The sequence below is a fragment of the Podarcis bocagei genome, assembly GCF_964188305.1.
Source record: "Podarcis bocagei genome assembly, chromosome: 9".
Taxonomy (NCBI): domain Eukaryota; kingdom Metazoa; phylum Chordata; class Lepidosauria; order Squamata; family Lacertidae; genus Podarcis; species Podarcis bocagei.
In genome coordinates, this window is record NC_138134.1 from 65,025,558 (window position 1) to 65,040,877 (window position 15,320).

A 15,320-nucleotide genomic window follows, 5' to 3' on the forward strand; every position below is an offset into this window, starting at 1 on the left:
AACCGTCGCCGCCCTCACCCAATGGGCCACGTCCGTGTGGCCTTCACCCCGCCTCCCTCCACCCCTCAGGGAAATGAAGCCAGGGGGTTAGCGGCGTCTCGTTCGCCCCGCCTATTCTGGATGGTCGATAGGGCAAGCGCGGGTGGCGATGTGTTGACGTCGCCTGTCACCTTTCCTCGAAAAACAAACAAACAAAAAGCGCTTCTACGTCACACGCCGCCCGTATTCTGATTGGGTTTCAGATGAAGGAGAGGCGGCGTCAGGCCTTTACCACTGCCCTCTCGCCTTTCCACACATAGAGGTAGAAATATAGACTCACACACCATCCAAGAGGCTGCGAATAAGCAATAAATTAATAGGGAACCGCATAGGTCGGAACCCATGAGGGTTTCCCTACATTGCAGGGGGTTGGACTAGATATGTCTGTGGATCTCTTCCCGCTCTACAAAGCTACCCGAGAACGGTCTGCCAAAAATTCATGTTTTTTCGCCGCTCTACATTTTTCCTACCTCTATGGTCCCTGTGACGAACGTGGCAAATCCTCTTAAAGGGATATCGCCCCAGGTCCAGTTCACGGAGAACTGACACCACAGAGATAGGCAGCAGTAGAGTTACTTTACCAGCAAAGGTGTCTGCGCTGACCAATGAGCAACATTAGAATCATAGCATTGTTGGAAGGGTACCCAGGGTCATTTAGTCCAACCCCCTGCAATGCAGGAATTATATAAAATGCATTCAAAAACCTTGCCCATAATTACCATAAAAACAGCATGGCGTCAACCCTTTCCTTAAAACCAGTTAGTTCCCAAAAGCCTGTTGGAACAAGAAAGTCTAAGGAGGGAGTTCCGAACTAGGAGCAGCCACCAAGAAGGCCCTGTCCTACATCTCTACTAAGCATTTCTGGGAAGGTGGTGCTGGGACCAGGAGAAGGGATAGGAGCGTAGTAATATGACTGTGGTTGGGGTGCTTTAACACTTGGATGTCCCCTGCACTGATTTCTGCATTTCAAGGGGTTGGACTAGATGACCCTCAAGATCCCTTCCAACTCTATGATTCTATCATGCTAGAATCAAGAATTTTACTTAAGGCTTTCACTTTAAACATGCTTCTAAATCAACTGGCTATTTGTTCTGCTAAGCCAGAAAACATTTCCAGATGCGTTCTAGGATCTTTTCCTACCCTTGAGGGAAATTATCCTAACCACCCAGCTCATCCCTTAGCCAAGCCCTACCCAAACCCTCTCCAAACCCTCTTTCTGACAGCTGATCTGTCAGGTTCTGTCTTTTAACTCTCCACTCCCTCCTGATCCATCAACCCTGATGGGATGCACCATCTCCAGGGGGGTAACTCTAGCTCTCTGTCTGTCACTGGGCCTGCAGAGAGCATTTTAAACAGCTTGATTCTGTCTCCCAGCCCTCATTTTTAAAGGTCCTTTCTCAAATTCAGTTCCTCCACTGTGCAACAGGCTGCTCCCAAAACTGCAGCAGGTCAGAGAGCTTTAATGGGGGAGGGAGTCCTCTAGCAAGAATATATATATATATATATATATATATATATATATGCAGGTTTTGGTGTCTTCGGGTGTCTTCCCGTGTAAGAGTTGGGGTGTCTAGGCGACGTTTCGACGAGGTCTCACTCGTCATCTTCTGTTCTAGTAACAAGAAGCCGAAAGCACCAGCCTGAAGATGACGAGTGAGACCTCGTCGAAACGTCGCCTAGACACCCCAACTCTTACACGGGAAGACACCCGAAGACACCAAAACCTGCATTCCTGTACCCGTGAAAATCTACGAAAGCAAATATATATATATATATATATATATATACACACACACATACACACAAATTATTCCTACAAGGTTGTTCCTCCACCCATTTCATCTTCACAACAACCCTGCAAGGTACCTAAAAGGTAGCGACTATATTTCAAGTTTGGGAAAGAAACAAAGACCTATTGGAAAAGAAAACCCCTTGGTGGATTTCCCCCATAGAAGTTTTAACCATCAAAAAAGTCAACATGGAAGGGGAAAAAGCTACTTTTGAAGAACTAACCAAAAAGACAGGTCAAGGTATAAAACTCAAGCCGTATGAGGAGGTAGAGAGTTTATTTACAGGGTGGTTACAGTATCACCAAGTTAATGATTTACTAAAAGAAGATAAAAGGAAAAAGGGATTTGAGGATAAGAAATCTAAATTCAATATCAATATTCTAGAAGGTAAAAATAAAGTACTATCAAAAACATACCATTTATTATTGGGTTGGTATATGAAAGATGAAGAGATAAAGGAAGCCATGGTTAAATGGGCTATCGATTTTGGCCATAATATCGCGTTTGATGCGTGGCAAGAACTATGGAATATAAACATGAAATTTACGGCTTGCACTGCCTTAAAGGAGAATTTGTGGGAAATGATCTACAGATGGCATCTAACACCGGTAAAGCTAGCAAGGATGTATAGAACAAAAAATAAAAAATGTTGGAAGTGTGGAGAGGTGGAGGGGGACCTCTACCATATGTGGTGGACCTGTAGTAAAGTGAAGGGCTTTTGGGAATTAATCTATAACGAACCTTAAAAAAATCTTTAAATATACTTTCCCAAAAAGACCTGAAGCTTTTCTACTGGGATTGATTGGAAAGGAAATTGAAAAAAAAGATAAAAACCTCTTTCTATATGCCACGACAGCAGCCAGAAATATGTTAGCTCAGAATTGGAAAACAGACATAATACCGAATATAATGGACTGGCAGGTTAAAATGATGGACTACGCAGAACTGGCCAGACTATCAGGAAAATTAAGAGATCAGGACGGGCAGAAGTTTCAAGAAAATTGGAGTAAATATTTGATGTATATAAGAAACAATTGTAAATCTTTGAAGACACTGGTAGGGTTGGAATAACTCTTACAGCGTGTAGTTGATAATATGATATATTAAGTACGTGACATTAGAATTTTATTTGATACTTACCTGTTACCGGAAAAATCCGAGGGCTCCCTTGGACAAAAACAAAGACACCAACCAGGATAACTTGGAGCAAAACAGCAGCCTGTAGGCTTGGCCTTTATTGAACTGTTGCAACAGGTGGTTCTCCTCACTTGCAGGAGAGAGGAAAGACCCAGAAAGATGGTGTGCAAGACCTTATAAAAACTTTTGAAATTTCCATCCTCTAGGTCAAGCCCACCCCCAGAAACATCATGCATACATTACAGAAAGGAGGGGTTGACATCATGCATACATTACAGAAGGGGTTGACATCATGCATACATTACAGAAAGGAGGGGTTGAGGGAGGAGTTGTGGTGGTAACCTGAGTGTCCTGTCACCTGGCTGGTTCCTCCTTTCCCCCTGCCCATGAGTCACTTCCAGGAGACAAAGGGGAGTTTGCAGTTTCCTGCCCCCAGAGGGAAGATCTGATCATTGTCCTTTGTTTCAGTCCATGCTGAATCCACTCCCATATGCAAGTTCTTTGTGATCTTGATGGTCTTCTGTCTAGGACCATCAGGGTTGGCATAGCAACTGGGCAGGGCTCCTGTGGATGTGCTGGGATGGTGAAGGGATTATGGCTGACCAGAACCAAGCCACCCCCCTTTGATAGTCCTTGTCATATGGAGTAAAATAAAAATGGAACAGTGCAAATCCGATGTATGGTTGATTTTTCTATGAATTTATAACAGAAGTGTGGCATATGTAGTGTGTGAGTTGTGATAGGAATTTTATGGTCTTAGATATATGGTAATGTTCATAACTGCACATACATAGATCAACACAGGAAGACCAAACTGGAACCATTTTGATTCCTAAACTGACCAAATCCTTTCTCTGCAAGGTTAACCTGGAAAAGCCTCCCCATTGTCTCTTTCCTCACAAATCCTGTCTCAAGAATATGTCTGTTTGAATAAGGTGTGAGCCTGTGACCTGGCCCAGGAAATACCGTATTTTTCGCTCTATAACACGCACCTGACCATAACACGCACGTAGTTTTTAGAGGAGGAAAATCTGTAGGCATGCCACCCGTAGGCATTCCCTCCATAACACGCACAGACATTTCCCCTTACTTTCTAGGACGAAAAAAGTGAGTGTTATGGTGCAAAAAATACGGTAAGTATTTTACCACTACAAAAGAATGGCCAGGCTCCCCAGGCAATCCAATCAAGTAACTTGCCAGACAGGAGATAAACAAGGACAAGAGAAAAACAACATTTAAATTTCTGTGATGTAGGTGGGATGTATCTGAGGGGTGGTCTTAGGTTACACCCCTTCTGTGATGTATGCATAATGTTTCTGGGGATGGTCTTGATCTAGAGAATGGGAATTTCAAAAGTCTTTATAAGCCCTTGCACGGCATTTTAGGGGGTCCTCTTCCTCTCCTGCGTGTGAGGGGAGCACCCTGTTGCAACAGATCAATAAAGATCAGGCTTACTAGCTGCTTTGCTTCTCAATATTCTCTGGTTGGCCTCTGTTATTTTCTCCTACCAATAGGGAACCTATGTAAGGACTCTTGGATATGGGCTCTTGGATACCCAATAAGGGAAAAGGGCATATTTTTATTTACAACACCTACTTCACAGCATTGTTGTGAGAGGAAATTGAGGAAAGGGAGAACCATGTATGGTGTCCTGAGCACTGAAATGAGGCTGCATTTTAATGTTGTATTTTAATCTTGTTTTTAAGTTGTATTTTAATCAATTGTTTTTTATCCCTGGTGTTAGCCGCCCTGAGCTCGGTCTTGGCTGGGGAGGGCAGGGTATAAATAAATTTTATTATTATTATTACTACTCAACTAAATATAAAACCCACAAACAACTAAGATCTGTGACCATCTGCAATCTAGTTTAACGAACAGGTTTGCTTACAATAGTGTGCAATATATAATCACACAGGTTAATTGCTAATATAGAAATTGCATCCTTCTAAGCAACTGGGTGTGTCCCCCCCCCCTGTTCATCACTATTAAACACACACACACACACACAACTTAGTAAATGAATAGCCTGTTGTATTACAAAGTCCTCCCAGCTGTCAGCTAAGTCACAGACGAGGAGGAGGAATTAAAATGAATCTCATACTGGAACTCCTGTGGCTCGTAGGCATTATAATCTATTCGTACCTGGAAGCTTGTGTGAAACTTGTTATTCCTGCAAAAAGAAAATCTGTCAGTGGTGAGATTGTGCTTATCACTGGAGCGGGACACGGCATCGGAAGACTCACTGCCTATGAATTTGCCAAACGGCAGAGCAAACTGGTGCTCTGGGATCTAAACAAGGTACAAAATAGCTCCCCATTTGAAACCCTATAACGAATGGGAATGGTAAATGCTGGTGTGTGGAAATAATGGCTAGCAGGCTTCCTGGGTTCTTAGAATCATTTGCAGTCAGTCCTGCTCATGTTTTCCTGGAAAGAAACTCCATTGACTTCAGTGGGATGTACTGTGCTCCTTCATTAAGTCCATTTGCCCTTCTGCGGCAGGCAGGCGGATTTGCGGGCAGGCCACAGGGATGCTCCCAGGATTGGTATATGACCAGCTGGATTGCTGCCTGCCACCCTTTTGACAGGTAAGGGTATCCTGTTAAAAGGATCCGGAAGGGATGGCTCCTTTCTGACGCCCAGATGGGGGCTAGGGCCTTTCCACTCCTCTGAAGGGAACCACTTGGGGGATGCCCTGATTTGACATGGGTCATAGGTTGGCTTCACTCTTGGAGATACTTCCAGCAGATGGGCTGGAGTGATATTTGTGGTGACTTACCTCAATGCCTATGGCCTAAACCTACACATCTGTAACCTACAAAGTTGTGGCCCTATTTAATCCCATAAAACTAAAATACTGTGTACTGTCTAGTTATTTATCCTTCCAGGAACGAGGCAGCCATGGAGCCTTGGCACGCAAATATGCCTAGGGCTGCACTCCGTGTTTGCTTATAATGGTAGCTTCTGATCTTTGTATGGGAAGATGGAGTAAAATCTACAATGGCAGCTCTCAATACTCTTTTGCAGCATTGGGCAGATTATTGTTGTTGTTGTTTTGTTATTATTTATTGAATTTACATACCGCCCTAGACCCAGAGGTCTCAGGGCAGTTCACAGAAAAGATCAACATAAAAACCACAATATGTATAATCAGAATAAAAACAACAACCCAATAAAACACACACACACACACACACACACACACACATCCAAAAAAGAGCCACATTTTAAAAGGGCATAGGATGTCAATCAGATCAACCAAAGCTCTGGTTAAAAAGGAATGTTTTTGCCTGGTGCCTAAAGGTGTATAATGAAGTCACCAGGTGAACTTCCCTGAGGAGAGCATTCCACAGACAGGGAGCCACTGCAGAGAAGGCCCCGTTCTCATGTTGCCACCCTCCGGACCTCTTGAGGAGGAGGCACATGAAGAAGGGCCTCAGAAGAAGATCTCGGGGTCTGGATAGATTCATATGGAAAGAGGTGGTCCTTGCAGTATTGTGGTCCTGAGATATTTCTTCGTAGGTCAACCATGCATCGGACACCTCCCTTTCTTTAACAAGAAGCACTGTGGGAAATAGATGATTTAGAAAGGCAAGATGGAAGTTGAGCCACTTTTTCTTTTATGTCTTAAAATGGTTTGGATTTATGTTCACTATAAAGTTTCTGACTCTGCGGATGCAGTGCTGGCAACAAAGCCCTCGTTCTCATTACTAAAAAGGTTTGAAGGTGAAATATTTGAATACTACCCCTTTGTCAATTGTCAGACTCAGACATGTTTTGAATAGAGTGAGAGGGGGAGATAATCAGAGTTGTGTAGCTGGGTTTTCTCCTATTGCAGATGACAGATAGGATATAAACACTACAAGTAAATAAATAAAATAAAGCTACACACTTGCCCCAGGCTGGTCTAGTTAGGCATAAGTGAGTATTTAAGTTCACTCCAAAATTGAGACTAAATGTCCGTATCTGAAGTAACATGCTCAGATCAGAATGTTGATATGTGGAGTGTACATAGTTTGTTAAAACTTACATTTCATGATTAACCTTTTGGTGAGGTGGTTTGAGGTAGAGATGTTAGAGAATTCTGCCAGAACCGGAAACAAAACTGACAGGAATGGAAATAATGCAACTGAATACAAGTAGGATTTGCTACCATTGTAGGGGGTTTAGGTCCATGAGCATTACATAACTAGTTACATTAGTTTCTGCACTGTTTTTGATGTTTCCCTTCTATTGCAACACATTGAATTTAACAGCATAATTACATACCCTCCAACATTTCTCCAATGAAAGTAGGGACATCCCATTCCATGTTGATAATTTTACTATTTATACCCCACACATCTTACTTGAGGTGGCCCAGCCACTCTGGGCAGCTTCCAACATATGTAAAAGCATAATTAAACATTAAAAAAACCCTTCCCTATACAGGATTACCCAGCCTTTCTCAACTTGGGCCGCCAGATGTTGTTGGACTACAACTCCCATCATCCCTGGCTGCTGGTCCTTCTAGCTAGGGATGATGGGAGTTGTAGTCCAACAACATCTGGGGACCAAGGTTGAGAAAGGCTGCTTCAGACAGCTCGGGGATTGGACACCTCCATACCCTCCAACACTTATCCAATGAAAAGAGGAACATCCTAAGGAAAAGCGGGACATTTGGGGATCAAATCAGAAACCGGGACGGCTTCTCTAAATCAGGGACATCCCTGGAAAATAAGGACACTTGGAGGGTCTGTAATTAACTGTTCGTTTCGGCCATAGCGGATAGCAAGATGAGTAATGTAGCAAAAGCCGAACTGTACAGAAATGGAAACAGCACTGATTGCAACAAACGCAGGCTGAGATGCCTCCTTACATCCCTAGTTTGTTCATTTGTTCCTTCATTTTCTGGGCGCTTTATAAAATTCAGTGCTTGCCATGTTTGCTGAAATTTTTTGAATAAATATCCTTTGGCAGTAGCAGTACATTACAACATGCTGTCTCTTACTGAGTAATTGTAAAAGAAGAGGAAAAGATGGTTGCCCCCATGGACTAGGTGCCTGAGGGCAGCCATCTTCTTCCTCACACACACAGTATCCCAGAGTAGAGGCACCATTTCACAACAGTGGCACTCCTCGAGGTTACCTGGTGATGGTGACCGCACTGCAAGAATGGCTGGTACCTGACATTTTAACTTCCCACCGTGTCCCGGAGCACCAGACATGGTCTTACTGTGGGGCATTGTGGGAAACTAAAATGGAGGCTTGACAGACCCAGGTGCCTGGCAAGAGGCTGTGCCTATCTCTGCTATCCATGTGGAGATGGCCCATCCAAATGGACCCCATCTCTATGTGCATCAGTGAAATATACTCAGAGTCGCAAAGTGATTTCATGCTCTTTATTCAGCTCATAGTGGTGAGGAGGAATGAATGAAAGTCCCCTCAAAGTATCTGCTTTATATACATTATTTACACAATGGGCTGCACATGATTGGATAATTCTGGAATTCTACTGTAAGCCAATCAGGTTGTGGATTCACTTATATCTGGAGCATGATTGGGTGGTTCCTGCCAACCAATCATACTGCTGCATTGTTCTTGGACCAATCAGACTGCTGCATTCTGAATCCTATTGTTCTAGGACCAATCAGACTGCTGCAATTTGGATCCTATTGTTCTAGGACCAATCAGACTGCTGCAGTTTGGATCCTATTCAACTCAGTACATAACAATCAGCCAAAACTCTAATCCGAAAACTGAGTGATCAATTCCTGGGTTTTATCGGAGTGGTCAAGCTATCCCCACTTGGAGGACAGAGACAGGGCCAGTATACCAGCCCCTGCCATAGGTCTAGGTGGACCTGTGATGTAGGGCAGTATACAAATATAATAATAATAATAATAATAATAATAATAATAATAATAATAATAATAAGCAAAAGATGGAAGGAGCCAGGTGTGATTTTTGTACTCTACGGCTAGTGGCAATGTGGGAGACCTCTAAGCTCAGATGTGCATGGATGAAGTGTGGTTACTTGATACTAAAGGGAAAGCACTCTGAATATGCTCATCTCTTTGCTATGTTGTGTATTCTGAGGTTGTGTATTTGGATAGGGTCTTGGGCTAAGACCCTGCTCTTAATAAACCAGAGGTGAGGAACCTGTGCCCCTCACAGCTGCCGTTGGACTCCAGTTCCTATCATCCCCAGATAGCTTGGCCAATGGCCAGGAATGATGGGAGTTGTTGATGTGGAAGGCCACAGGTTTCCTGGCCCCGTTTTAAACCTTTCCCTTCTGTGTATAGTTAACTTATGTAGTATTCCGTATATACCACCTTCCGTCTGTGATGACGTATCGGGGGTCAGCAAACCTTTTCAGCAGGGGGCCGGTCCACTGTCCCTCAGACCTTGGGGGGGGGGTCAGACTATATTTTGAAGGGGAGGGATGAATGAATTCCTATGCCCCACAAATAACCCAGAGATGCATTTTAAATAAAAGGACACATGTAAAAACACACTGATTTCCAGACTGTCGGCAGACCGGATTTAGAAGGCGATTCGGCCAGATCCGGCGCCGGGGCCTTAGTTTGCCTACCCATGGCGTACATGATTTTGCCCCTGAAAGGAAGTGACTGGCCCAAGGTCATATCATGGGCTACGTGGGCCTTTGAATTCTGGTCTCCCAGATCCTAGCTAGACACTCAGTTATGTACAGAATGCAAGGAAATGAGCCATTTTTCTCCCTTTCTGCGTGGCATAGCATGGCGTTGAGGAAACAGCTGAAGAGTGCAGAAATCTGGGAGCCACAGTTCATGCCTCTGTTGTGGACTGCAGCGTCAGAGAGGAAATCTACAGTGCTGCAGAGAAGGTGAGACCTGAAAGCGGCAACGTTTGTTTGTTTGTTTGTTTGTTTGTTTGTTTGTTTTTGTGTGTGCCCCCCCTTTCTCTCATCCCCCTCCCATTTATGTTATATCCAGCCTGAAGAGCTCTGGAGTACTCAAAGACTTCCTCACTATTTTGCGATATTTTGTTTAGTCCTATAATAAAGGTATTGCCTGCCTCTGGATTCTGTGACTGTAAATCTAATCCCGGCTGCTCTTCTCGTTTGTCACATTTTAAAGGTGAAAAGAGACATAGGAGATGTCAGTATTTTAGTGAATAATGCCGGTGTGATAGCAACAGCAGATCTCCTTTCCACCCAGGACAAGCAAATACAGAAAACGTTTGAGGTCAACGTGCTCGCTCATCACTGGGTAAATATTGTTACGGTACTGCTAATTGGTGCTTTTTCTCTATTAAAAAAAATGTTTAGGGGTACTCTCATTGTCCTACTCATATTGAAATACTGCCCTTCAATGAGGCTGAACTTAGATTCACAAAATGTTTAGGGGTATGCGTACCTCTGCATCCCCCCTGATGTTGATAATTATTATTATTATTATTATTATTATTATTATTATTATTATTATTATTATTAGTTTATATCCCGCCCTCCCCGGCCAAAGCCGGGCTCAGAGCGGCGGCTAACAGCAAGTAAAAATAGCAGAGTGGACATAGAATCACACAGTCAATTAATTAAAATACATTCTAAAATCAGTTCAGAATCAAATTAATGGCTAGAGTTCTATGAGGATTACAGAAGGAGAGAGGGGGTCAGACTATGCCTTGGCCAAAGGCCTGGTGGAGCAGCTCTGTCTTGCAGGCCCTGCGGAAAGATGTCAAGTCCCGCAGGGCCCTAGTCTCTTGTGACAGAGCGTTCCACCAGATCGGGGCCACGGCTGAAAAAGCCCTGGCTCTGGTCGAGGCCAGCCTAATACGTTAAAAAGTACTAATACACTGCTACAGTTATACCTGATAATCCAAACTAAACCATGACCAATGCACTGCTGTTATTTAAATGCTAAATATTATGGTTGATACACACTTTGCCATAACTTAAGCTGATTTCTACGGAGGGAATCTATTCGTTTGGAGGCCGACACCGAGCTGGTCATCAAAATCATCAAGCTACACCCCTTTTCCCAAAAGCAAACATATTTTCAAAAGCAAACTGTTTTAAGGGGGAATGACTGTCTCTTCCACCCCAAAAACCCTAGGCAGAAAATGCCTTGCAAGCAGCGCATGCAAGGAAGTAGCCATTGCCTGGGTTTAAAATTCATTCTTCATAGACCGTTGGGATAGCTCAGCTGGTAGAGCATGAGACTCTTGATCTGAAGGTCTTCTCCAACTCTACAGTTCTATGATTCTATAAAGACCTTGGGCGATCAGCGTAGCTCCTATTTGGTGCTCAAGGTTAATGTCATAGAGCATCTCCAGCAAAGAGAATGAAGATGCTTCCTTCCTTTTCTTGCCATGTCAGATCCGTAGCATCTGATGGTGGCGTGCCACTGCGGACCAGCCCCAATGGGGAAGTTCTGTTTGAGGCACTCCATCAGGGTGTGACAAGGGTGCAGAAACTCACCATGGGCAAATGGTTGTGGATGAGCTTCCTCCTAGCTTAGAAACTGGGGCAGCTGATGGGGTGTGGGAGTAAACCTGAACAGGTTTGTTTGTGGACGGAGTGAGTGAACTCGTCTTCCAAGCAAGACATGGAACTCTAGGTAAAGTGTGGATGTGGTTCATGAACTTGCATCCAGCGTGATTACGGGGTATTTGTGGTTGAGGGGAGCGTTGAAATATTTGATTTCTGTTGCATTTTTATTGGATATTTCACTTGCGATAATATGCTCTTTAGGCCAAAAAGCAGCATATAAACAAACAGTAATATAGCAAAAGGAAATACTACATATGTGGGAATCTAACAAAGTCTTCCCCCTTCTTTTCAAACTTCAAGACAACAAAAGCATTCCTGCCAGCAATGATGGCAAAGAACCATGGCCATATTGTCACTGTTGCATCAGCTGGTGGGCATCTGACAGTCCCTTTTATAGTGTCTTATTGGTGAGTGTAATAGAAACATTTCTGTTCGTACCAAAGAATGCTCTAGAATTAGTCTAGAATAAAATTGTTACGTCTTCCGTGGTCTGTGTTTGCCTGAGCTTGAGTCTGGGCTAAGGATTCTCAGCCCCTGTGTTCTGATTCGATACATGATATCCAATCACAGGACATTTCAGGATTTGGGCCTCTGCCATTGGCCCTTAAACTCTGACTTATGATTCGCAGCTTGGAAGTTTAGCCAGCCAATCACGTTGGGAGTAGGAGTGGCCTAGACCTTCAGAAATGTATATAAGCAGTTGCTTTGCCCCTGTTGTCTAGTTCTGTAGTTCAATAAATGTTCTTGCTGTTATCACTATGTCTTTCCTTGTGGGTGATATCCAACAAAGGCATATTCAGGGTAAACCCACTGAAATCAGTTTAAGTGTTGTGAAGAACTTTGGTCAATTATAAGTGATTTATTTTCTGTAAGTTTGTTACTAATTCTCTAGTATTATCTGTCTTAGCAATTCATTGACAGCGGCTATATTTTGAAAGCTTGCATGTTGCACATACATTGGGTAATGTATATCAATCTGCTCCTGGGTCAAGTTCATGGTGTTAGTACTAATAGATAAGGTCCTTTACAGCTCAGGACTGGGTTACCTGAGAGACTCCCTTATCCCTTACACACCCAATCGATGTCTGTGGGAACATTTCTCCGGCAAGTTCCAAAGATCTCTACTGTAGCAGGGCTTTTAGTGTGACTGCCCCTGTTCTGTGGAATAGTATTCCTGTTGAGATGTCACAGGCATTGAGATATTCCTACATTGCAGGGGGGCTGGACTAGATGACACTTGGGATCCCTTAAAACTCTTTGATTCTAGGCACCCACAACTGGATACATTTTTCTTCTGAACGGTACAGAACACTGATCCAAATCCCTACTCAGAAGTCAGTCCCACTGAATTCAATGGGGTTTCTTGTCAAAAAGTATTTTCAGGACTTCCCCAGGTGGACAAATATCTCTTTGCTATGAGTGTCATTTTTTAAGAAGTTGTATTAAATGTATCAGCTTTTTGTGTGTGTACTATTAACTGTTTTTTTCTGCTTTTATTGTCCAACATCTTGAAATGGTTGTGTAGACGGTGATTAATAAATAATAATATTAATAGCTAAGAAATGTTTTCAAAGATCTCCCAAATCTCCTCTTCCCCTTAGCTCAAGCAAGTTTGCTGCTGTTGGGTTTCACAAAAGTCTGACTCAAGAACTGTCTGCTTTGGGAAAGGATGGGATAAAAACCTCATGCCTTTGTCCAGTGTTTATTAACACTGGCTTTATTAAAAATCCAAAATCAAGGTAGGTAATGAGAAGGCTCTTTTCCTTTTTAAAAAATAAATCCCCTTTTGAAACAGCTGCTCCTGTTCAAGAAAAACATGAATAACAGTCTCCGGATTCATTGGAAAACAATCTGGTCACCATAGTCTACTGACATATCTGTTGGCTGAACAGATTCTTATTCTTTCACCACCACATGTAGTACGCCTTCCTCTGTCTCAGACTGCGCTGACTCCCCCCACCCCCACCCCTGGCTCCTGCCTCGCAGGTGGCATCAAACCCCATAAAATCATTGGTTCCTTCTCCTGGATCACTTTCCTGGTCCCCTGCCTCCGCTCCACACTCTTCAGGGTCCTGTTGGTCACTGACATTATGGGATTAATTTCATGGGCTAGCAACAAAGGAAACCATTACAGTGCTCCTCGGGTTACATACGCTTCAGGTTACAGACGCCGCTAACCCAGAAATAGTGCTTCAGGTTAAGAACTTTGCTTGAGGATGAGAACAGAAACCGTGCTCTGGCAGCGTGGCGGCAGCGGGAGGCCCCATTAGCTAAAGTAGTGCTTCAGGTTAAGAACAGTTTCAGGTTAAGAACGGACCTCCAGAACGAATTAAATACTTAACCTGAGGTACCACTGTAGACTTTTGGAGGGATTGCAGAGAGTTAACAACATTTAAGAAACATTCTGTCAATTATTATAACAATGTTGCTATAGCTAATCTCAAATTGCCCCATATCCATGTTTCTGGCAACATTTTAGTGAGTGTTTTCCTTTAACCGCAGGTTGTCGCCTATTCTGGAGCCTGATGTAGTTGCGAAGAAACTCATCAATGGAATTCTTTGCAATCAAAACATGATTTTCGTTCCTTCAATTGTGAAATTCCGCTTGCTGCTGGAAAGGTATATGGGGTGCACGTAGGAAAGGAGCAATGAATTTCCGAGTTGTTATTTGGGTTAAAAACATGCCTTGTGGTCAAAACAACATCAGCAAAAAACAGGCAACCAAAGTCAAGTACCTGTATCTAAAAGAATTCTGAGCTTCTGTGACGGTTGTAACTTGATGCTTCTATTTTCTTTGCAGAATCTTACCCGAGCGCGCCTTGGTGGCTTTGAACAAGTTCACAAACGTGAAATTCGATGCAGTTGTTGGAAGCAAGGGGAAAGAACATTAGATTAAGCGATGCCTTCACTTGGGGTGTATATGAATCCATTATTCAGGTGTCTGATTAATGCCAGGCAAAGGGTAAATTATGTAACACCTTGTCTGTAACCTGCAGATGGAATCCCCTGAACTTCCCATCCCAAATATATTAAAAGCACAGTATCTTGGTGTGTATATTGCTTCTTGGTATGTTGCAATCACGTACTTTCTTCCATTCTTTACGTTTATATGCCACCTTACGGGAGCAGCTCATCCATTAAGGCAGAGATGCAGCAAGGCAGCCCTAGAAGCTTCTTGCTGCTTTCGAGGAGGAAGAGCGATGAGCTGGTAGCAAGTTTGTGACTGTGTGGGTGTACTGGCAGAGCCAGTTCCACTGGCGGTGTGCCTGTGCAGCTCCCCCTTGCAGTTCCCTTGCCTCTCTTCCTTTTTAGTAAGCAGCAGCAACACCACAGCCATACAATCATAGAATTATAGAATTGTAGAGGACCCTGATGCTGGGAAAGATGGAGACCCTGATGCTGGGAAAGATGGAGGGCACAAGGAGAAGGGGGAAGATGGAGGGCACAAGGAGAAGCTGGGAAAGATGGAGGGCACAAGGAGAAGGGGAAAGATGGAGGGCACAAGGAGATGCTGGGAAAGATGGACGGCACAAGGAGAAGGGGAAAGATGGAGAGCACAAGGAGAAGGGGAAAGATGGAGGGCACAAGGAGATGCTGGGAAAGATGGAGGGCACAGGGAGATGCTGGGAAAGATGGAGGGCACAAGGAGAAGGGGAAAGATGGAGGGCACAAGGAGATGCTGGGAAAGACGGAGGGCACAAGGATAAGGGGACGACAGAGGATGAGATGGTTGGATAGTGTTCTTGAAGCTACCAGCATGAGTTTGACCAAACTGCGGGAGGCAGTGGAAGACAGGAGTGCCTGGCGTGCTCTGATCCATGGGGTCACGAAGAGTCGGACATGA

At 43.8% G+C, this 15,320-nt stretch overlaps 1 protein-coding gene across 1 annotated transcript; it reads left to right on the forward strand.

Annotated features, from left to right (window-relative positions):
• Positions 1–5,007: 5,007 nt before the first annotated feature.
• HSD17B11 (hydroxysteroid 17-beta dehydrogenase 11) lies at positions 5,008–14,531 on the forward strand. Its single transcript, XM_081207364.1, has 7 exons — positions 5,008–5,264; positions 9,704–9,811; positions 10,065–10,196; positions 11,777–11,883; positions 13,078–13,215; positions 13,979–14,095; positions 14,277–14,531. The coding sequence occupies exons 1-7, from the start codon at positions 5,055–5,057 to the stop codon at positions 14,365–14,367; spliced, it is 903 nt and encodes a 300-aa protein (XP_081063490.1). The 5' UTR covers positions 5,008–5,054; the 3' UTR covers positions 14,368–14,531.
• The last annotated feature ends 789 nt before the right edge of the window (positions 14,532–15,320 follow it).